Raw genomic sequence first — 23,162 nt, forward strand, 5'->3', positions numbered from 1 at the left:
CGTTACAAGAGGAAATACCGAAATACAACCGTGTGTAACTAGATCTACTTACAATATGATTTTTACGTGCTAAAATTAATTTACAGAAAAACATTTTAATTTGTGAATCAGATTTTTCTTAATACGCGGTGGACAAAACTTAACTATTTACGTCTCGAACTTCTAGTTATAGATCATCAATATTTCCTAACTAATAAAAAACATATCATGTTTTAATTTGAAAAAAAATATATGTATGACGTAACATTATGTACTTATAAATATATACATGTGGTAATTTGTTGTATTTTCTTATGTCATTACGTATTATTCACTTATTTAGAAGCTTGTATGACTTAAAACAAAACAGGAATTTTAAAATAAAATAGTATGCAGTCGATGTCCACTTGTAAGGATTCAAAGCTAAGTAATGTAGTTAGTTATGCCTGAAAGTTAATCAAATCAAAACCTAAACATATCCATCCCTATGTGCAACTTCTAAATATAGTCTAAACAAGAATACCAAACTCAACTATATTATTCATTTCTGATGATGTCATAATTCCTTCAATTTGTCATGTTGCATGTAGCCAAAAACGACTCTTTTTTTTTAAAGAATTTAATTACGCACACCGTTGAATTTTTTGGTAACCCAATTGAACATACATGTCACTAATTACTTATTTTTCAAAAAGCACTTAATGTCACAATTTTTCTAATCGCTAGCAAAGTGTTTCACGTTTCATGATAATCATCTAATTCAATGTGATATATTCCATTAGTAAATACATACAAATGTGGAATTTGTGCATGCTTGGTGGGTTATAAGTAGAGGTTGTAGGTTAGAAACTTGGAAAGACATTGAAAGCATAACCAAATTGGCTTTTCTAAGCAACATCTTTTCTTCCACCACATCACACATATATATATTTCTATTATATCTATGTCCATGTGTGTGCTATACTTGGGTTTGTTAGCCAAAACGTTTGCATCAATCCCTAACGGAAAATTCTCATCTTCCACCACCATATATTCTCTTTCCACTCTTGTCTTTGTTGTTAGTTGCCTCCTCTTATATCTTTGTACCTCTCCCTCTTTGCTTTATATATATACTCTCGATCGCACAACATAGAGTTCATATTGATTATATATATACCATAAAGGGAAAGCAAGATAGATCAAGCAAGAGGTAGTAGGGTGGGGAAATAAATATTCTCGAATTAGGGTTTCCTTCTTTTCTTTGTTTGTTGTGTCTTGTTTTGGTCTAGCTTTTAGGAAGAGATAACATGTGTAGTAGAGGCCATTGGAGGCCATCTGAGGATGAGAAGCTCCGGGAGTTGGTGGAACGCTATGGACCTCATAATTGGAACGCCATAGCTGAGAAGCTCAAAGGAAGATCAGGTAATGAAAATGATCATTTCAATAATTCTATTCACCTTCTTTTTGCTACCAATTTCATCTATTCATCTCAAAACAACAATTTGATTGTGAAATATCACAACCACCTGCAAATATTAAAAAGTTAGCACAAAACCCAACCCACTCTACTCTTGGATTGATAGTAATTGTGATAACTAATAATTAAACTTCTTTAATATTTGAAAAAACATATATACTATCTTTTGGGTGCATCAGAGCTTTTGCTCTTAGGTTTTATTATGTAATATTGGAGGAGATTTCTCACTTTTGTGAGTTATGTGTGTACAATCAACTTTTTCATCTAATAATACTTTTGCTTTCTAAAAAAATAAAAAAAAAATAAAAAGAAAAATGCAACTTGGCATGATCAGACGAAATGAATGTTTGAAAATTTTTCTATAATCGATTCTGAAATCAAAATCAATCATGGTAAGAAGCTTTTGTGAATAACTTCTAGGAGTGATGGTGATAATTGATTTTGAGGAAAGAGATCAAAGCAGGTCCAAATCAAACATGCCTGAGCTCAGTTTTTTTTGGTACAGTATGAGCTCAGTTTAGATTTCATGGAAGTGATTGTGAGTCAATAGTTTCAAATTTATTTGCCAAGAAGAAGTTGGTTTTGTGCTCATTCTATCAAAAAAATCTTATTTACTAGGGAGAATTATAAATTAACAAATGTATATTGTCATGGATTTGGTCAGGGAAAAGTTGCAGGCTGAGATGGTTCAATCAACTGGATCCAAGAATAAACAGGAGTCCTTTCACTGAAGAAGAAGAAGAGCGCCTTCTAGCTTCTCACAGGATTCATGGTAACAGATGGGCCGTGATTGCGAGGCACTTCCCCGGACGAACCGATAACGCTGTCAAGAATCATTGGCATGTGATGATGGCAAGGAACCGTCGAGAAAGGTACAAGGAGGACGTTTATGCGAAAGGGCCTCTTCACCACACAAACAATTTCTCTCCACAGGATCATCATCAAACAAACTTTGAGACAACAACATGTCTCCCTTCGTTTGTTGAGAAGCTGTATCATGAAAAGTATTATCCTTGTGTCACGTATAGCCCTTTCCGGTTTCCCAAGAGGTTTAACTTTCAAGATCCAAGTTCTTGTTCCACAAAGCTTCTTCAAGGTACATCTATCTTCATGTTTCCTATGTGTTAGATGAGTCATTCATGTGTTTACACCAAATAATAACTTAAGCTTCAAGGACATAATATGGTGTTAGAAAACCTCTATTACCAACGCACTGTTTGTTAGAGCTTTTTTGAGCTTAAGCGGGCATTGATAAGCTTCTAAAAAATATTTTTTTGACTAATTTATAAGTTATTTTGATACTATTTTGATAAGCTCATCAGGTTAACTTAAATGATGACCGTTTATTATCTTAAACATTTAATTTAGTTAATTACTAAAACGCATATACCCTAGTGTTTTAGAGCTTTATCATTAATTTGTATCAATACTTTAAAGACTTAAATACTTTGGAGGTCCCTAAAATTGTCGGTCGCACGAAAATAAGTCCCTGAATTTTTTTTTTCTGATTCCGAATCCCTGGAAATTTTTTTTAATCAGAATAAGTCTCTACTCGTGTTTCCAGCCTATGTGGCTCAATTTTTGCTGAGTCATTTATTCCACGTGGCTTTTCTATTTTTTTAAATACACATGGATTAAAAATAAAATTAAATATTTTAATTTTAATTTAAAATATTTATAGGGTTAATTAGATTTAGTGATTTAGGGTTAATTAGATTTAGGGCTAATTAGGTTAATAACATTTTAATTTTAAATTTCAACATTTTAATTTTAAATTAAAATCTTTTTAGGGATTTCGGGTTAATTAGATTTAGGGTTAATTAGGCTAATAACATTTTAATTTTAAATTTAAATGTTTAATTTTATTTTTTTAATATATGTGTATTTAAAAAAATAGAAAAGCCACGTGGAATAAATGACTCAGCAAAAATTGAGCCACATAGGTTGGAAACACGAGTAGGGACTTATTCTGATTAAAAAAATAATTTCAGGGATTCGGAATCGGAAAAAAAAAATTCAGGGACTTATTTTCATACGGCAGACAATTTCAGGGACCTCCAGAGTATTTAAACTCAAATGTCACATTACATATTAATACGCATTACCTGTAGCATTAGGTGTGTCCGATGAAAACATATGAATGATTTTATATTATATTTTTCACATGTTCCTATATACAAGATCAATTCGATCTAAGATAATATAAACTTTAAAATTGAGTTTGATTTTTCGTGGGTTGTGATCAAAATTATATTGGAGCTTGCATACCGATGGTTATGGTGGAATCTGGTGAGAAGTAGGGGAAGAAGGTTTGGGTTGGACCGGTACAGAGAAATTCTAAATTAATAGGTTACATTAGTTTTTGTTCCGCTGAAAAAAAATGTTAGTCTCGATCAACATGTTATCTTCCATGTGAAGTGGCAGATCATATAAGCGTGTCATGTAAGCGCTCGTTGGACACGCAAGTATTTCACGTGAGCTCAAAGTCAGGCGAGAATCAAAATCAAGCATTTCTCTGATTGCAGGATCAAAATGCAACTTTGCTCCGACGATTGACTAAAATCAAAACTCACTACAAGGACAAAAACATATTTAACCATTAATGTTTTTATAATTAAATTTTGGTAAATTCTGTGGTACCCTTAATTATTTTTGGGTGTGGTACCCGAACTAGGTAATTTAATAGATTATTATCATATTATTCAAGGTAAATACTAGTATACTACATCTTTAGATTTTACTTCACTAATCAATTGACTTTATCTCATGAAATTCATTTCTTAATGAAAAATTGACGAGTGGTGGAAACGAATGATGGTGTTGGAGATTTTTTTTTTAGATAAGCCAAATGATATAAAAGGGAGTACAAATGGGTACTCCAGCCAAAATACAAAGAGCCAAGAAAGAGCCAACAGGATGATAGCCACTGTCAAGGCAAAGAAAAAAGAAAGGATCTAAAAGCTAATATCTACAAAGAGGAAAAAGATCCAACACTCCCTAACTGCAACAGGCCACCGTGCTCTAGAGAGTATTAATAAAGTGAAGGGGCTGTGCTTGCCATTCAAAGAAGGAACACGTGAAATTCTTTACCTTCCCTTTCATCCAGCACCACGATTTCACCTGAATTGAATCCAGGATTCTGTCAAAAATCAGTGGTTCGTTCCTGAAGATGTAATCATTCCGCAGGTTCCAAATTGACCAGACGGTAGCAATCCAAATTGTCCATGCTCCCTGTTTTTGGGTCAGCGAGTTGCAACAGTAAATGTGTTGCAAGAAATGGTCTTTTCCTCTCTCAGGGATCACAGTAGAAAAGCCCAGCCAGTTATATATTGCCCTCCAAATCTGTGACGCTACAGGGCAAGAAAACAATAGGTGATCACCTGTCTCTTCTTGTTGGGCACAAAACGGACAAAGAGCCTCCTCAGCTGAGTAGATCACCCGACGCTTCCTAAGGTTGGCTCGAGATTGTATCCTATCGTGGAGAACTTTCCAAGCGAAAGCTAAAGCATTAGAAGGGGCCTGGATCTTCCACAGATGCCGAAACACCTCATGACTAGGTTCCTCACTGACATCCTGCAGACAGTCATAAGCAGAGCAAACAGAAAAGACTCCTTTTGGATCAGCAAGCCACAGCCATTTGTCACTGGTGTTAGGTGATGGTTTGAATGAACCTAGGCCTGAGATTAGTAGATTAAGGCTGCCAATCTCGAACTCCCTCAATTCTCTTTTCCAATTCAGATTCCACACCCATGTATCATCTAGCCATAGCCCCATTTCCTCAATGTGATATAGGCTTTGAGTTGATAATCTAAATAATCTCGGAAATTTCTCACTCAATTTCTGCCCTCCCGACCACACATCTGTCCAGAACCTGACCTCCTTGCCATTTCCCACCTTCCTGATCAGCTGTTCTTCAAACCAAGGGTCCCCTCCTTCCGGGAAGCAAACTTTCTTCAAGTCCTGCCACCAAACAGAGGGTTTTGAGTAACTTGGAAGCTTGTATTTAGCACGTAAGACCTTGTGCCACAGGCCTTCTCTCTCGGTTAGGAATCTCCACCTCCATTTCCCCAAAAGTGCTTTATTAAACTTCCCCCAATCCTTAATTCCGAGTCCTCCCTCATCCTTTGATTTGCAAATTCTTTTCCAGCTGATCCAAGCCATCTTCGAAATGTCCTCCGTTCCACCCCATAGGAATCTTCTTATAATCCTGTGGCACATTTCAATAACCCCAGCAGGAGCCTTAAAAAATGATAAAAAGAACAACGGAATAGAGGTGAGTACACTTTTTATTAAGCAGATCCTTCCGCCAAAGGAGAGGGTTTTGTTTTTCCAAGTGGCAAGACGTTTCTTCACTCTAGCAATAACCGGATCCCAGAATGAGAGACGTCTCGGGTTGCCACCCACAGTGATACCAAGATACTTGAAAGGCACATCCGCAGTAGTACAATGCAACGAAGTAGCAAAGTTCCTCAAGCTATGATTTTCCACTGCTATCCCCATAAGCTTACTCTTGAAAAAATTCACCTTCAGGCCAGAAGCAAGCTCAAAGCATCTCAGGATACATTTCAGAGTAAATACATTCTGTGAAGTTGCTTCCCCAAAGAAAAGAGTGTCATCGGCGAACTGGAGCATTGAGACAGCCACTTCTGAATCCCTTCCCAAACTGACACCTTTGAATTTGCCTAGCTGAACCGCATTCTTGAGTAGTCCGTTGAGTCCTTCCGCAACCACCAAAAAGAGGAATGGTGCCAATGGATCGCCCTGTCGCAAGCCTCTCCACATTTTGAACTCCGGTCCTGGGCTCCCGTTAACTAGGACTGAGACGGTGTTAGACTCCAGACAACCCTTAATCCATTTTATCCACTTAGCGTCAAAATTCATCCTCCGTAACATATAGAGGAGAAAGTCCCATCGTACCGAGTCATAGGCCTTCTCATAGTCCACCTTGAAGATGATAGTTGGCTTTTTCTTTCTTCTCACCTCTTCAACAACTTCATTTGCAATCAACACACTATCCAACATGTTCCTCCCACCAAGGAATGCAAATTGGTTCTCATCAATCAGGGATAGAAGCACCAACTTCAATCTCTTAGAAAGAATTTTCGACACAATTTTGTATAGACTACCCACAAGAGAAATGGGTCTATACTCATTGAGGTTCGCAGGAGAGTCACACTTCGGTATCAAGGCAATAAAGGAGGCATTGCTACCCTTTGGCCAAGCTCCTCTAATATAGAAATCATCCAACACCTTCTTGATGTCCGATTGAAGCAAGTACCAAAAGGATTTAAAAAATTTGAAGTTAAATCCATCCGGTCCTGGGCTTTTGTCGCCATCACAGTTCCACACCGCCTCCTTAATTTCCTCCAACTCAAAAGGTGCCACCAGAAGCTCGTTATCACAATGAGAGAGTTGCTTAAACGGAACTCCATCCAGCTTTGGGGCTACACCATTAATCTTCTCGAACTTCTTTTCAAAAAAATCCTTGACCTTTTGCTTCACCATTGTTGGCTCCTCATGCCACACACCTTCTATGTTCAGACCCACTAGGGATGTTTTTCTCCTTTTCCACTTTATGAGAGAGTGAAAGTACTTGGTATTAGAGTCGCCCTCCTTGATCCACCTAGTCCTTGCCTTTTGGTATAGAAGTGATTCATGTAATTTAGCTACTTTCCAGAAATCAGCTTGGAGGCCTTGCCTTGTTAACAGCTCATCCTCGGAAAGGCCTACCTCTTCTGCCTTACTCTCAAGTTCCTCGATCTTACCTCCAATCTCCTTCCTCTGTCTATAAAGGTCCCCAAATACCTCTGTGTTCCACCATTTTAGTCTAGTTTTAAGAGCCTTGAGTTTTTCTTTTACTATGAAGGCACCCCACCCATGAATATTCAACTCCAACCACTCCTTCTCCACAAATGGTTTAAACCGAGAGTCATGCATCCAGCAGTTAATTGTTCTAAATGGTTTGGGGCCCCAATTAAGGCTGGAAACTTTGATGACAATCGGACAGTGATCTGAAACGTCTCTACTTAATCCATGAAGATAACAATTGGGCCAAGGATCCATCCATTCCGGTGATACTAATGCTCTATCCAACCTGCTCATAGCATTACCGTTAGGTCGGATCCAGGTGAACTTTCTCCCTACTAGAGGAAGGTCCATAAACCCCATCACACTGATGAAGGAATTGAATTCCTCTGTGTCCCTACGGGAAGAAGCAGAAATAGAGGAAACTCCAGTTCTTTCATCTGGGGACCTCACAGAGTTAAAGTCCCCTAGCACACACCAGGCAACATTAGCAAGATTGGACCTCAGTGAAATAAGCTCCTCCCATTGTTGCCTTTTCTCCTCAAGCGAGCCACACCCATAGAAATTAAATATACAGCAAGGTACCTCTGTTGCTCCCCATAAACCACGGAGGCCCAAAAAACCTCTGCCTTGGTACTTCTCCACCAGCTTAAATGTGTCAGTCTGCCATAAACACAGCAGTCCACCGCCCCTGTTAATAGCCGGAGTGAAAGCCCAAGCACAAGCGTCATCACCCCAAACTGAGTTGCAAAGCCTCCCATCGGCAGATTCTAATTTTGTTTCCTGGAAGCAGGCAAACGTTACCTCCTCCCTGGTGATTATTTCTCTGATTACCCGCCATTTGACTCTGTTCCCCAACCCCCTCACATTATAACTTAAGATCCTCATGGGATACCCTTTACCGCCCTTCTTGAACTGACTTCCATCTCCTCCTCATCCCTGTATTCTAGCTCCAGAATTCTATCAATCATTCGTTCGTCATCCTCCCCTACATTAACCCCCAAGGCTTTACCAGAGTTCCAGAGATCTCTGGCCTCCGATTTTTTAGAACGTTCCCAGAACAGCTTATTGCAATTGAGAATCCCTGATTCTGACAGAGAGTCACATAAAGAAAGCATGAATTGTCTAACCTCTTTTCTATCCTCCCTCTCCGCCAATCTCCTTGAGCAGTCGACGGAAAGGTTTTGAATTGGGTCACTTTCAGAACTTGCTGTCATCGACACCTCCTTAAAATACTGTGACCGAGAGGCACCGCTAGCCTTAGAGGTGGCATCGATCCCATCGTTCTCGTCTGAAGAGAAGTGGGTTCCTGATTGTGAAGACATCAGTGGAGAGTTTATCTTTTTCCCCCTTATCTCCGGCAAATCCTCTATTGAATTACCCTTGGAAGACTCACCTTTACTATTGGTAAACTTTGGTTCCACGTTCGGGATCACATTACCCTCAAATAATTGGGCCACCGGGGAAGAAGAGTCAAGCCCAAGTGGTTCCACCGACCTATAATCAGATTGGGCCGTGGAGGAACAGCCCAAAGGTAACACACAATTGTTAGTTGTGTTCTGGGGCCTTGATACACACCCCTTTTCAGCAACCCCCGACACGTGTATAGAGGGGGAATGAAGAATGGAAACCTCAAGATTCCCATCCTCTGTGTCCGCGACTATACTAGCGTCAAGACAAGCGTTGACCTGTCGCCCACCTACCGTTGTAGGGTTTCCTTTTTCATGCAAAGTTGGTACATCAGCGTACTGGCTCGACTGTCCCCCTAAACCAGAACCTTCTTTTGTAATACCCACTGCCAGGCACGTGTTCTCCTCGACATGATCTAGGGTTTGTATAACCCCGCCGCCGCCGGCGTGTTCCCTCTCCTTCCCTATGTCTCCGGCCTCCTCATCCCCATTCGAGGAGTCGTCCAAATCCTTCGAGGACCACTCAGAGTCAGTACCTTCGGTTGGGCTCCGATGAGGGCAGCGACACTGATACTCAGGTGGTGCCAGTTCTTCCACCAGCCTGACCCAATACACATTGTTGTTCAACCTCACTCTTTTCGACACCTGGATAGATTCCAGCATTGAAGTTCTAACCCGGAACCTAGCCACCTCCAGCGAGATGAAGGAAGAGGTGTTAGGGTCAATAGCCACTAGTTCGCCAAAGCTCCTAGCCAACGATTCAAAACACTCTTTGTTCCATAGGTTGAGGGGAACACCCTCACACCTTATCCAGACTATTCTGCTGCGCGGGACGATTTGAGGATTCCAGGGTTCAAAGGTCAGAAAGACATCCTCAACCCAATCCTTTCTATCAGCCAGCAGATAATCAAATTCTCCTCCCTCCGCTCCAGTCAGCAACACGAGGTTGTCCCCTATGGGTCTGACTTGGATGGAACAAGCACCCAACATCACCAACCGCTCCTCCAGGGACTGCACCTGGGTGACATCCCTTAACTCTCCGACAAAACTTCTATCAAGCCAATTTGCACGGTTGGATTCCACTTGGATATCAAGATCCACCTTGTCACGCACAACTGCCTTCTCACTATGTGTAAGAAGCAAGGACTCTTGATTCTTTTTAAAGGTTCTCAAATCCTTTGGGCTTCCTCGTACTAGAACATCAACATAGGACCTGTTCGATCCCGAAGAGGGCGGTTTGGCGACACTCTTCCCCTGTTGAAGGGACTGGTTCTCCCTCCACACATGGCTTCTGTCACCACCCTTTACCGGTCCCTCTGATTTCGCGAACCTGGGGAGGTTCACGAACAGCTTTCTTCCTCCCACTACCAGCTGATCCAGCTGCCTGACAAGAGAAGAAGGATTCTGGACATTCAAGAAGCGGGCAAAACCAAACCTGCGCCCATAGCGATCTCTCCTCTGTGGGATAAAGACTTCCCAAACTTTCCCCCATTTCTGGAACGACTTCCACAGTTCTAGCTCACCCACGCTAGGCGCCAAGTTTGTGAAGAAGAAAGAAGTGATAGTGTCGTTAGCAACACCACTGTAGGTTCTTCCCCTGCCACTCTCTGCCTCCCTACCGCTGCCACCGCTCTTCCTCCCCCGCCATGCCGCCGCTTTCTGTCCCCTCTCCTCCCACTCCTTCTCTCTCCACTCTTTCTCTCTCATTTTTTATGTCTTTTTTATATGATGGTGTTTGAGATGCGCGTAAAATGATCATGATTAATGGATGAACAAAGTTCAGAAAACACAACTCGCATATCGATGTCCCTAAGAATGGAACACTGCATTACTATAATATAACAAAATCAAAATTTTAATCAATACATGAGTCTTTATTATTGAACCAGCTCATTTTGGGTACCACGCCCTAATCCGGCTTAAGGTACCACAGCAAGCAGCAAGCAACAAGCACCATTAATTTTATATACGTTTAGTGAAGTTTTACCGTATAATTGACCTCGTAAAGTACCTCACTTTTGTTTCCTTAGTGGCGATAAGTTGATAAAATATTAATTGATCGATGTGTTTGTTTGATATTGCAGAAAGAAGCAAATCTGTTGAGTTCTATGATTTTCTTCAAGTAAATACTGAATCCAGTAAAAGTGAAGTTACAGACAATGCCAGAAGAGATGATGAGGAAGTCAATCAAAATGCTATGGGAGAGCAGAATAAGGATTGTGGCGTTCCATTCATTGATTTTTTGTCTACTGGAAGCAGCTAACATAGTGCAAAATTAAGTTTGCCCATTTGGCCATTTGTATGAATGAAGCCTGACTAGAACGAAATCTCACCTTAGGTTCCGTTCATGTAACTATAAGCGCATTCACAAAAACTGTAACGTATTTAATTAAGGATATATGTACACTTGTAACAAGAAGTACAAAATATATACTGCTTATGTATGTGTACAGAATTCAAAATTAAATATTAACCGAAGAAAAAATAGAAATGCTATGGGTACTTTTGCATCTTTGAAGATTTTAAGCTTCTCTATAGTTCACTGAATTAGAACTGGAAAGTCTTTGCGGTTGTTGCGGTCGGCCCAAATAGCCACAAGGCCCGATAGCATCTTAACCTATCAAAGGTCTCACAATTAAGTGAACATCTTGTTGGTTGGCAGAAATGTCTAAGACAAGGAACATCTCATTTAGGATAGCAAGCGGACTCACCCGACTTGAATAATAAGACATCATAGGGTTATCTAGGATAATCATTGTCCCGAAAGTCTATTACTAAGACTTCACGGAGGCCTTGATTCATATGAATAACGACCTATAAATATAGGTTTTGCTGTTCATTTACTCATGCATATTACTCATTTTTTTAACTGATTGTTCTTCTATCATTTTGAGATTTACTCTCATATACTGACTTGAGCGTTGGGTTTGCACCATACCTGACATTACATATGTTGTTGTAGTTTTAGGAAGATATCAGTTTAGTTAATCCATGTATATATTGACAATTGGAGAGCTAAAAAATAGGAAATGAGACGTCTTCAAGAAACAAAGAACTTCACGCTCATGTATAAAAGAACTGATGATTGGAAGTGGTTGCCTACTCCGATTTAGACTATTTTGATTGCGTTGATACCCGAAAATCTAATCTGATTTTGTTTTTGTGCTAGCTGGTGGAGCTATATCTTGGAGAAGTGCAAAGCAGACTTTGACTACTACTTCCACCATGGTAGTCTAGTTTGTTTCTTGTTTAGGGCTACCTCGCATGGTATATGGTTGAAGAATTTCCTATTCGAGCTTAGAGTTCTAGACTCTTCTAGTTCTAGGCCATTGAAGTTATATTGTAAGAACTCAAGTACTATTTTTATGGTTAAGAACAACAAGAGTGAAGTCAAAATAAGCATATTGACATTAAATACTTATCCATAAGAGAACGTGTTAAGGAAAAGAAAGTGGTTATTAAACATGTCACGCATTGAGTTGATGATGGCGATTTTCTGACTAAGGGCAAGCCACCGAATAATATTAAGGATCATGTAGTATGAAAGAGATTTGGTTCAATGATGTGATTTTTATTGTAAGTACATTTATTACTACTCTAAATGAAACTCTTATTAGTTTGATATTTTCTCATATATTTTGTGCACATTATTGTTTGTTTTGAGAAATGATATTTGTTTATACCTAGAATAAGCATATGCTTTATCCATTAAGTTAAGAGCATATGTTGAGAGATTTGATATATTGTCATATAGAATATAAGATTTCATGTTATAGGACCTATCGCAATGATTCATATATTTTGCTTGCTGTTATGATTGACGACAGGTTAAATGGACTTCTTAATGAATTTATTTGGCCTTTCAAAAAAAATGTACCTAGTTACATAATGTTATTTTTCATTTTCCCATAACTGTGCCTACTTTGAATTAGGCATTAGATAATCAAAATATTTAGATATTTTTTAGGGGAAAATGGTTTTTAAATGTGGTCCATTCATTTTTTAGGTTGTGTTCAATCCATTAAAATCTAACTACGTGTGAGAGAATTAAGGTGCCAAATTCCTCATACTTTTGCTTCACTTTTCTGTATTTTGTGATGGGTAATATTTTATAAATAAAAGCATTTGCTTTCCGTTTAATGTTAAAAAAAAATTCTCCTCTCATTAGAAAAACAAAACGAACAACTATGCAACATGATCCATCTTTACTTCCGCTATTGATTGATCTGAATATGGTGCACTTTTTTTATGGTCAAGAATATGTTGCTCTTTTTTTTTGGTGAATAAGAATATGTTGCTCTCTGTGTCAATGTGTTGACAAGTTCAGATCAGTTTTGTTCTTACATATCTGGGCCATGTTGTATTGCCCTTTTTGCCCAGTTTGGGCCTTAATGAATGTCCCCATATATTTTTACCAAAAAATTGTATACATCCAACATTAGGTAGTTGTCCAAAAAATAGCATTAGGTAGTGACTGATGAGGAATGTGTGATCAATGTTACTTAACAGAGCTTTGCATTTGCATTTGTAATATTTTTTATTTTAATTCTATCATGCATACGAGTATCCTCTACGTATATATCGAATGAGGACAGTTGAGGTTGTTTGTTAACTACATATCCTGATTTATTAGTATAATTGAAGGTTGGGTTGACTGATATCATGTCGAGTGGGAGAGTTGTTGGATACCATGTTGCACGATTTATTAGTTGTGTTTTTTAAACGTTATATCGGATCTCCTATATGTGTTAGATATTGTTGAGTTTGTTGGCGACATCTATTTCTTCAGAAAGGCAATCTGTATAGGGGTGAGTTTGATAATAAAAAAATGAATAAAGATATGCAAGTGCAGGGAATTGTCAAACGTACAATAATGAAAAGTGAATGAACTAATGAAAAAATAAAATGAGAATACTAAAGAGTTAAAAAAATGAAGTTAAAAGAACAATGCAACAATTAGTGCACTTATAGAATTACAAGAGGAATTATAGGATAATTGCGTTAATCCTCCTTTTATGCAATTGAGTCCAGTTCTAATAATTTGGATTTACTTACATCGTTTGCTAAAAGCCTAAAACATAAATTTTGAAGTTTCAAACGAAAAGAAAATTAAGCATGCTATATATGATTACATGCTATAAATTGATGAGATCATACATAATGAACTAAGCTTATGCCAACATATTTATTATTGAACTCGGGCTCAAGCTGAGAAAATATTTATCGCGCTCCAGGCTCGCTTATTATTGCATTTGCTCCCTATTGCTTTTGCAAAGCAGCTTGGTGATTTCTTTACCAAACCACTGGAACCTATGCCATTTCACCACCTCCTTAATTTCCAAGCTGGGTGTGCTGAATATCCACCCCAGTCTGAGGGCGGCTATTAGATCATAGCATTGATTAGATCATAGCATTGATTTAACTCATTACTACTAGACAGTTTTGTACCGGTTGTATAGGCAGTAACTTTTTAACTGAAATATGTTAATTGATAGTTAGAAGCTTATAGTTATTCATTATCAGTTAGTTATTCATTATCAGTGTATATAAATACTGTAATTAGTGAATGATTGAATCAAGTTGTTCATTTGACAGAGCATGGTGCTCTTCAGGACATACTGCTGCTTTAAGTGACAGCCATTTTCGGAAATGTATCATTAGTTACTCTATGATGCAACCAATCAATGTGTTGCAATTAGGATTTGTTATTAACTTCAGTAGAACTGAGTTGTTTTGACAAAGCTGAAAAAATTGACATGATGAAAAGTACGTTCACATAGACCAAAACAAAATGTATTGCAAGAGTTCGGTTAAAAGAGATGGTAGTACAGACGTTATACTCAAAATCACCCTTTGTGATCTAACCAAGTTGATGTGGAAGCCAGAATCCCACCCAACCCAGCTTCCCTTAAAGTACACAAAAGAACTGCAAAATAACTATAATTTTCTACAGAATGCCTATGAAATGAAGACAATAGCTCTAGTGGACTGGAGACTTGAGAGGACAAAATGCCTACTCGCACTTAATGGATCGGTATATGTGACGGACAAAGAACAATGCTGCACGGAATCCAACAGTTCCAAGCATCAAGAAGAAACCATAGCATATACAGGCCATGTATCCGAAGAAAAATGAGGTTTGCATGAACCCGGACATGTCGGAGCGCGCATAGTAGTAATACAGACAATAGGCATAGATAAATAAGCCAGTTGAACCACCACATAGAAATGATCTGTAAGGAAATAAGAACACATAGGTCAAGTGAGAAACTTACAATTTCACATAAACTCAGACCTCATGCAAGTCATGTGATTCATTTTGAAAGTGAACATCCCAAAAATCAAAAGGTCAAGGCACATATGATTGTGAATTAATAGATTGCATTATGCAAGAAAGATTGCAATCTAGAGGACCCAACTTTTCTCCAGGAATGGTGGCATTGAAGTCAGAAAAATCAAGAAACAAAAATAGAATCATAAAAGCAAGAATATTTACATGCTTCTCATGTGTCAGAATCACACACTCCACAACCCATCAATAAAGAATCAGCCAATTCAGTTAAGAATTCTAAGAGTTTGAAGTACTTGTCGAAAAACATCATGACCAATATTTTGCCATTGGAAATTTATGCATTTTGATCTATCATCATAACTCACTTTAATTGGAAATTTCATTGTATTATATTCAAGAGATTTAAAAAAAAAAAGTATCCTAGCATTTCATATTACCACTCGATCTATATCCATCATAATGTCACCCAAGACCATAGTAGTCAATCCCGGATAGCGGCGCGTAGCGGCCGACCCCAAAAGTGGGATAGCGGGATGGCCGCTATTCTGATTTTTCATATATAATTTTATATAATTAATAGTATAATAGTATATACATATATACATAAAATAACTAAAAAATGATAAATATAACTTAAAATTCATAACCTGATGAAATGATAGAGAAGATAGGAGGATCTTCCAGCACCAAAGGTAACAAAATGAATTGATTGAGAATGGAAAAATAAAGAGGAAAAGAAAGGAAAGGAAAAATAGAGGAATATAAAGATAACAAAAAACAGAGCATAACAGAGGCCCAAGGGAAACAGGGGCAGTGGTCGCCGGAGATTGGTTGAAAGTCACCGCACAGTGGTCGCCGGAAGTGGGCGGTGCTTGTCGGAGGTCGGGTGGTGGCCATGGGTGCTGATCGACGGTGGCTGAAGGAGGTCGCGTCGCACAATGACCAGATTCGCAGAAGAAAGAAGAAGATGAATAGTGAAGAAAGTGAAACGCGCGTTTCATTTATTCAGAATGAAATACCAAAAGTACCCTCAAAGTTTAACCTAATTGTAAAAATTCAAGGGCAATTTAGTCTTTTACGTGAGTTCCTCTTCTCTTCTCCCTGTCGCGCCGCGATCTGGTGCGATTGACCGCGATTTCGGCCGCGAATCGCGCCGCGACAGCCGCGACAGAAATCCGCGACGCAATTGTTTCAGAATCGCAGGGAGGGGCCGCGACGGCGCTATAGCGGCGCGATTTGCCGCGATTGACTACTATGCCCAAGACACAGTTAATTGACAAATCAATTCACATCTCATATTCACCACCTAGCCACAATACAAATCCTAAGCCATAAGGAGTAGAGGCAGTAAAACAAGTTGTGATGAATAGTGATTTCATACCTCCACCACCACTCGTGATCCTCAGCAGCGAGCTGGAAGTATGTCAATGCTACAGTAATGAAAGCAGTAACGATCAAGAGAATGATGAAGACAATGAACAGGATGCTATAGATGGTGTATATCCTGTGACCCCAAACACTGGCAAATATATAGTAGAGTTCAATGTATATAGCACTGAAAGGCAAAAATCCTGCCATCGCCATCTGTGGAACTGCTCCGCGATACCATGGCAAAGGTGGAATCTCCCTTGGATATTTAGTTGTGCGGACGGGAGCTTGAAATTCAGCCTTGCTATTCTTCCCAGCAATCCCACCCAACACAAGCAAAGGAGATGTGACAAGTGTCCATATGAGAACTATAACCACAATTGTGCCAAATGGGAGAGCAGCAGTAGCATTATAAGTAATTGCAACAGTGTTCAGAAAGCAAAATGTCAGGAACAGAGGTCCACAGAAAAGGCATCCAGTCAATAGCAAGTTCCTGACCTGTCATGATAAAAAGACAAACATGAAGAAACTATACTCATGATTGAAAACAAATGCAAGTATAATGGATACAGGATCAAATTGGAGAAATTAATGTGCAAGTGAATACCCAGTTTGTTCCTTCCAGTTGACAATAGAATGAGGTTGCAGTATAGCCAGCAATTCCTGAAGTGAGTGCATATATGACAACAAGCGCAGTAAATAGAGCTCCTCGATTGTACGGATAAAATACGCCAACAAGTGCCAATATGAATATGAATATCGTACTGCATAGCATGCACAAATACAATTTATTGAGATGAATTAAGGATAAAAAATATAACAATTTATAGGGTAAACAGTTGAGTATTTTGTAATAGAGACATTTTGATGTGACAGAAGAAACTTACAGGGTAAACAGCTGGGTACCAGATCCAAGGGCAGCTGCGAAAACAGACTTGTACTTGGGAAACCTAAATACATCACCATGGATATATTTCCAACCAGTCTCTTCCTGGTCTTCAGCTGTTTCCTCATCATGTGCATACCTATTTAGAAGTCAAACAGGGGTGACACATAGTCACATATAAAGACTAGAACACAGCAAAAAAACCAAGAGATTCTCTACCTAATTATATTGAATAGGCACACCAGAAAACAAACACGGATAGTAAATCCTTCTTACTTGACAAAATCGTTCTTAAGAACCCGCATCAGGATAGTTGCGAGAAATCCGGTCAGAAGGAGCACCGTCACGCAAGAATTAATAATCGAGAACCAGTGGATTTCCAAATGATGAGGCATTGAGGAAGCCTGGGAGTACTTCTCCATACGCTTCTCGAAAGTGGTGGTGGTCTCCTTCCACTTCACAGTATACATAAACTCCACATCAACATCATTATCCTCAGTGACATCCGCAAGAGCAGTCGGATCGGTCCTCACATTGACCTCGATGACACGATCCTTGTTATAAGAGATATCAAAATGAATATGCTTGTAAAGGTAGTATCTATAATCACTAGGATCCTTCCCATCCTTATCAACCTTCCCAATGAAACCCCAAATAGGCAAGTCATCATAATACATCTGGTAGTAATAGTCCTTCATAACCGCGGATCGAAACTTCACCACATCATCCTTCTTAAGCGTCTTCTTACAAACCACTACAGAGTCCTTGTCACGTTGAAACTCAAGCTTATAAGGCGCACTCACCAATCGATCCCCATTCAACACCTCACCTAGAGCCTCCTTCTTCTCTTTCAAATGATCTAAACAGCAACAAACAAATCACAAACCCCACAAAAAAATAATCACACCCCACATCTCAAAATGCAAACTTTTTAACAAAACAGCAACAGAAATAACTAACCTGGTAAACAGAATGGCAGATCAAAATAACGATAGGTCTCACTGAAAAATCAAAATCAACAGATTATAATGAAATCAAATGAAATGCAGTTGAATCTATGAAAAGCGGATCTGGAATGGGGAATGGGTACCTGGGGTTGTGGAAGGGGCCAACCTTGTTGGCGTAAAGAGGGACGAGATCTCCGTCTTTGTAGCGGTGATCGGAGGGGTCAGATCTGACAGAGGAGGAGAGAGAGAGGAGGAAGGCGATGATGAAGGGGAGCAAGAGCTTCACCTTCGCCATTGTTGATGGTTGATTGGATTCAACCCAACACAGGTGAATGAATCTGAAACCAGAGGGAAATCGTTGAAGAAAGTGAAGAATGCAATGCAAACCCGCGAGAAGAATGGTGTGAAGAGAGAGGAGAACACGAAGGATTTGATGTGGTGTTTGTGTTAATAAAAACGGATGAGAGATGAAAGAAACGAGTGACGTAGACTCACCGCCACACTCTAATGTTTGATACTTCACCTCATGGCCTTTTTTTTCATTTTTTTCATTTATTGTTTGTTAATTATTACTAGTTTGATTTTTGTTTTTTACTTTGTTTATTAGAGCAACTCCAACCCCAAAATTCTTATCTGGTTTCTTAACACACTATTCAGCACTATTCAGCACTATTCCTGTGGGCCCTGTCTGCCACATCAGACTTAAGAAACTCCTAAGAAACTGAAGCAGATTTTGCTCCAACCCATGGTTTCTTAAATTACTATTTGAAGGGTCCCACCCGTGTCCCACCATACAACATAAATTAATAATATTTATTTTCACTCAATTTAGATTTAAAATTTAATACTAAATCAATACTTCAACTTAAAAATAATTTAATTAAAATTAATACGAATTTAATTATTAATTACTAATTTTACTTAATATTTAAAACAATTAAATTTAAATATCGGCATGCTAACTTGAAACAAAAATAAAAAAGTACATTGTGTTATTTCTAGCAAAAACAATTTTATTGAATGATAGAAATAAAGACGAAAGAAAATACATGACAATGAAAAATAAGCAACAATACATTTGAAATGAAATACATAATAACACTTGAAGGTTAATTTTCATTATTCTCGTTTTCGGGAAGCTGCCAAATATGCTCCACCAAGTCTGCTTGAAGCTGGTGATGAATTGACCTATCAATTTGATGTGCTCTTCTTTCCAAGATATTTCTAAAAGCGGGAATAGAACCACTTACTACTTCAGCATCCAATATGTCATTATTGACCTGATCATAAACAAAATTACCTCGGTACGTGTTGCGCTCATCTTCAACAATCATGTTGTGCAATATGATGCAAGCATACATTATTGACTTCATCTCATTCGGATGCCAAAAGCGTGATGGACCACGAACTATTGCAAACCGAGATTGGAGAACGCCGAATGCACGTTCAACGTCCTTTCTTGCTCCTTCTTGTCTTTTCGCAAATTTTTGCCTTTTTTCTCCTTGCGGCATTGGGATGGTCTTCACAAATGTAGCCCACGGGGGATAGATACCGTCTGCTAGATAGTATCCCATGTTATACATTGTTCCATTCACGCTAAAGTTCACCATGGGAGCATTTCCACTCAAAACCTCATTAAAAACCGGAGATTGATTTAGCACATTAATGTCATTGTTAGAACCTGCAATGCCAAAAAAATGCATGCCAAATCCACAAGTCTTGTGATGCCACTGCTTCAAGCATGATTGTGGGCTTTCCATGATCACCTCGGGTGAATTGACCTTTCCACGCAACTGGACAATTCTTCCATTCCCAATGCATACAATCAATAGAACCCAACATACCTGGAAATCCACGAGACTCGCCCCATTGAAGTAAGCGGGTAATGTCTTCCTGGTTCGGGCGCCTCAAGTATGTTCCACCAAATACTGCACACACACCTTCCACAAAATTCTTTAAGCACTCAATTGCAGTACTTTCACCAATTCGAACGTACTCGTCAACACTGTCAGCAGGTGATCCGTACGCCAACATACGAATAGCGGCGGTGCACTTTTGTAATGGTGACAGGCCTTGTCTTCCAACTGCATCGACAGACATTAAAAAGTACGGGTCATGAGACCCAAGGGCCCCTACAATTCTGAGGAACACATGCTTTCGCATTCGAAACCTTCGTCGGAAAAGCTCTTCCGTGTACACAGGATTTTCGGAGAAGTAGTCATTCCACAACCGCTCGTTCCCAGCTTCACGATCTCTCTCTATCACCTTTCTTGTTCGCTTGGGCCTAACGGTGTTGGCACGTCGTTGATAAAACTCCATCTCCTCCTGCATCATATCTTCTATAGTCGTGTCATTGATAAGTTCGTCAATGACAACGTCGTAAATGTCCAAGTCGGCCATATTGTTTGGATCCATTCTATGACACAATGAGAAACTATCAGTGTAATTGGATAGGAGGAAGAAAATATGAGAGGACAAAACAACTCTTGAATGTTGAGATGAATGAAATATGACATGTATAAATAAGAGAAACAACAACGGCTATATTCTCCAACGGCTATATTCCACAACGGCTATATTCCCCAACGGCTATATTCCCCAACGACTATATTCCCCAACGGTTATATTCTCCAACGGCTATATTCCACAACGGCTATATTCCCCAACGGCTATATTCCCCAACGGCTATATAGAACACATAAGTAGAAACGCAGTACACATTAAGAAAAATTCGAATACTGAAATTACAACATTAATGCAGAATACATAAGTAGAAATGCTAAAATTACAACACTGATGCAATACACATAAGTAGAAATGCTAAAATTACAACACTAATGCATAATCAATAAGTAGAAATGCTAAAATCACAACATTGGCACACGCTAAGAAAGACAACAACAAGAATTAAGACATTCCTAGTTCTTTCATGGCGAATTCAACTAGGCGCTGATGCGTTGCTAACTGCACCTCGTTCATTTCAGATGTGTCCTCCATAAGGATATCTTTGTATTCCTTCAATAACCGCGCCTTTTGAAGTTTGTTTTTTTCCTTTCTCACCTCCAGTTCTTCAGTCTTGAGCTTCTCAAAACTCGCAAGGAATCCCAGTTTAGCTTTCCCGATGGCTATCATCTCGGAGTTAGGAACATAATCGAGATCACTTGAAGCTGTGTCTCCTACTTTGGCCTTCCTTTTCTGGTTCTTTTTTCCCAACGGGCGGGTTGCTGGTTGTGTGGCCTCATATTCGTCGCCCTCGATTGATGCACTCCGGTCAGACGATGTTGCATACACCCCATCTACTGACTTCTTCTGCCTCGTTGAACTGGTTGTCATAAATGTTCCCTTCCACTTTGGTTCATCCTTCACCAACCGCCATTCATTCTCATGTTTGAAATCTTTACCCGTATCTACATGATATAATTGATGCGCCGTAGCCATGATGTCCTTATCTGAGTGTCCACTTTTCCAATGATTGACGGCTTTAGTGTGGCAACCGACAAATTTTTGAAGATCAGCATTCAATTTATTAAAATGAGATTTCAGGGATAACCATGTCCTCGAAGGAGAGGCATCGTCGCGGTACTCCTCATATTGGGCTCGAATCTTATTCCAGAACAAATCTGACTTTTGCTCATTTCCCACGACCCGATCGGTAGAAACGTTGAGCCATGACTGAAGAAGAAGTATATTATCTTTACCACTCCATTTGGTGCGTTTATTTCCGGATTCTTCAAGATCAATATCATCTAGACCCCGTTGAGTAGAAAATTCAGGCTCCTCGGGCATAGCCTCACATTGTGTACTTGAGACTTTTGAACTACTGCTGCTACCAGTAGGAGGTGCTTGGTATTGTGGTGGATACATGCAATATTGTGGATTGTTTGGATAAGACATTTGTGATGGATATGATCCCATTTGACCCTGAGGTTGGTTTTGATGGTAGAACGATTGTGGAAACATTTGATACGAAGGATTTTGAACATTACCACCGGTGTGAGGAGGTTGGTTTTGAGGGTGACACATCTGCGGATGTTGGCTTTGTGGTTGATACATTTGCGGATGTGGGTTTTGTTGTTGGAACATCGGCATAGGTTGGCTTTGCGGGCGAATCACCTGCGAATGTTGGTTTTGTTGTTGGAACACCATCATAGGTTGGCTTTGCAGGTGAATCATCTGCGGAGGTTGGTTTTGTGGCGGAAACATAGGCGAAGGTTGCAAACCTTCACTTGTAGGAGGTGTTTCATTGTCGAGCAGTGGATAATATTGCTCATAAGGATTAGACATTGTGAGAAATTTGAGAATTTTTGGACAAGAGAGAAATTGTGGGAGTAAATGTTGGTGTTTCAAATGGTCTACTGCACTATATATAAGGTAAAGAATCTGAGAATTGAAAAAACGGTCGGAGAATTGAAAAAACGGTCAGAAAACGGGCAGAAAAACCGGTCAAACCGGTCAATTTAAAAAAATTCAAAAAAAAAAAGCCCAAACGGGCAGAAAACCGGCACCAGCCGGTGGGATGACCGGCTCAGCCGGTCACCCACTATATAATCTATTTTTCCTCACTCTCACCCTCAGACCCAACCCTCAACCCTAGCCGCTCCTCTCTTCTTCCTCTCTTCTCCCACGCTCAGCTTCTTCTTCAACCTCTCTCACTCACCTTCTTCCTCAAGCTCTCACTCACCTTCTTCTTTTCCCCTTCCTCTTTCCCCCTTCCTCTTTCCCTGACCTGCAGCGCCTCCTTTTCCCCTTCCTCTCACCCTGACCTGCAGATCCTTCCTCTCTGCCTCACTTCTCCTTTTCTCCTTCCTCTCGACACCTCCCCTTCTCCTTCCTCTCTCCCTCACTTCTTCTCCCTCGATCTCTCTGGTCCACTCCTCCAAAGCCCCAACCGATCACCAAACATCAACCGCCGCCACCAAACAACCACATGCAGTCACCATCGGCCACCAAACAACCACCACCGCCACCATACAGCCTCAATCCGACCCCCACAACCCCTGTTTGCAAGCTTCAAAGCCTT

The 23,162-nt window shown here is 39.5% G+C and overlaps 4 protein-coding genes across 5 annotated transcripts; 1 reads left to right on the top strand and 3 right to left on the bottom strand.

Annotated features, from left to right (window-relative positions):
* The first annotated feature begins 851 nt into the window (after positions 1-851).
* LOC130738669 (transcription factor MYB52) lies at positions 852-12,207 on the top strand. 2 transcript variants are annotated; one of them, XM_057590766.1, is made up of 3 exons: positions 852-1,380; positions 2,100-2,531; positions 11,819-12,207. In XM_057590766.1, exons 1-3 carry the CDS (start codon positions 1,266-1,268, stop codon positions 11,884-11,886), a joined length of 615 nt encoding a protein of 204 aa, XP_057446749.1. In that variant the 5' UTR covers positions 852-1,265; the 3' UTR covers positions 11,887-12,207. The 2 variants fall into 2 exon arrangements, with proteins under 2 accessions (XP_057446749.1, XP_057446748.1); XM_057590765.1 differs by lacking the exon at positions 11,819-12,207 and adding an exon at positions 10,734-11,159.
* Positions 12,208-14,406: 2,199 nt separating this feature from the next.
* On the bottom strand, positions 14,407-18,611 carry LOC130738670 (transmembrane 9 superfamily member 3-like). The gene is made up of 7 exons (XM_057590767.1): positions 18,286-18,611; positions 18,156-18,196; positions 17,472-18,054; positions 17,197-17,334; positions 16,917-17,073; positions 16,323-16,807; positions 14,407-14,882 (listed from the first exon to the last, which is right to left on the bottom strand). Exons 1-7 carry the CDS (start codon positions 18,435-18,437, stop codon positions 14,663-14,665), a joined length of 1,776 nt encoding a protein of 591 aa, XP_057446750.1. The 5' UTR covers positions 18,438-18,611; the 3' UTR covers positions 14,407-14,662.
* A 640-nt stretch (positions 18,612-19,251) lies between these two features.
* On the bottom strand, positions 19,252-19,752 carry LOC130738673 (uncharacterized). Its single transcript, XM_057590769.1, has one exon. It carries the CDS (start codon positions 19,750-19,752, stop codon positions 19,252-19,254), a length of 501 nt encoding a protein of 166 aa, XP_057446752.1.
* Positions 19,753-19,809: 57 nt separating this feature from the next.
* Positions 19,810-20,752, bottom strand: LOC130738671 (uncharacterized). The gene has a single exon (XM_057590768.1). It carries the CDS (start codon positions 20,555-20,557, stop codon positions 19,817-19,819), a length of 741 nt encoding a protein of 246 aa, XP_057446751.1. The 5' UTR covers positions 20,558-20,752; the 3' UTR covers positions 19,810-19,816.
* Positions 20,753-23,162: the final 2,410 nt, after the last annotated feature.

Source organism: Lotus japonicus, chromosome 2 (genome assembly GCF_012489685.1).
Source record: "Lotus japonicus ecotype B-129 chromosome 2, LjGifu_v1.2".
NCBI classification, from domain to species: domain Eukaryota; kingdom Viridiplantae; phylum Streptophyta; class Magnoliopsida; order Fabales; family Fabaceae; genus Lotus; species Lotus japonicus.

Bases quoted from the DNA above. Each gene is read 5' to 3' on its own strand.
- LOC130738669 (XM_057590765.1), top strand. From the start codon at position 1,266: ATGTGTAGTAGAGGCCATTGGAGGCCATCTGAGGATGAGAAGCTCCGG. The intron at 1,381-2,099 runs GTAATGAAAATG...GGATTTGGTCAG, and splicing joins GAAGCTCAAAGGAAGATCAG to GGAAAAGTTGCAGGCTGAGA. The intron at 2,532-10,733 runs GTACATCTATCT...TTGATATTGCAG, and splicing joins TTCCACAAAGCTTCTTCAAG to AAAGAAGCAAATCTGTTGAG.
- LOC130738670 (XM_057590767.1), bottom strand. From the start codon at position 18,437: ATGGCGAAGGTGAAGCTCTTGCTCCCCTTCATCATCGCCTTCCTCCTC. The intron at 17,335-17,471 runs GTAAGAAGGATT...ACTTCTAAATAG, and splicing joins CTTAAGAACGATTTTGTCAA to GTATGCACATGATGAGGAAA. The intron at 14,883-16,322 runs GTATGAAATCAC...ATTTCCTTACAG, and splicing joins GATCACGAGTGGTGGTGGAG to ATCATTTCTATGTGGTGGTT.
- LOC130738673 (XM_057590769.1), bottom strand. From the start codon at position 19,752: ATGGTGAACTTTAGCGTGAATGGAACAATGTATAACATGGGATACTAT.
- LOC130738671 (XM_057590768.1), bottom strand. From the start codon at position 20,557: ATGGATCCAAACAATATGGCCGACTTGGACATTTACGACGTTGTCATT.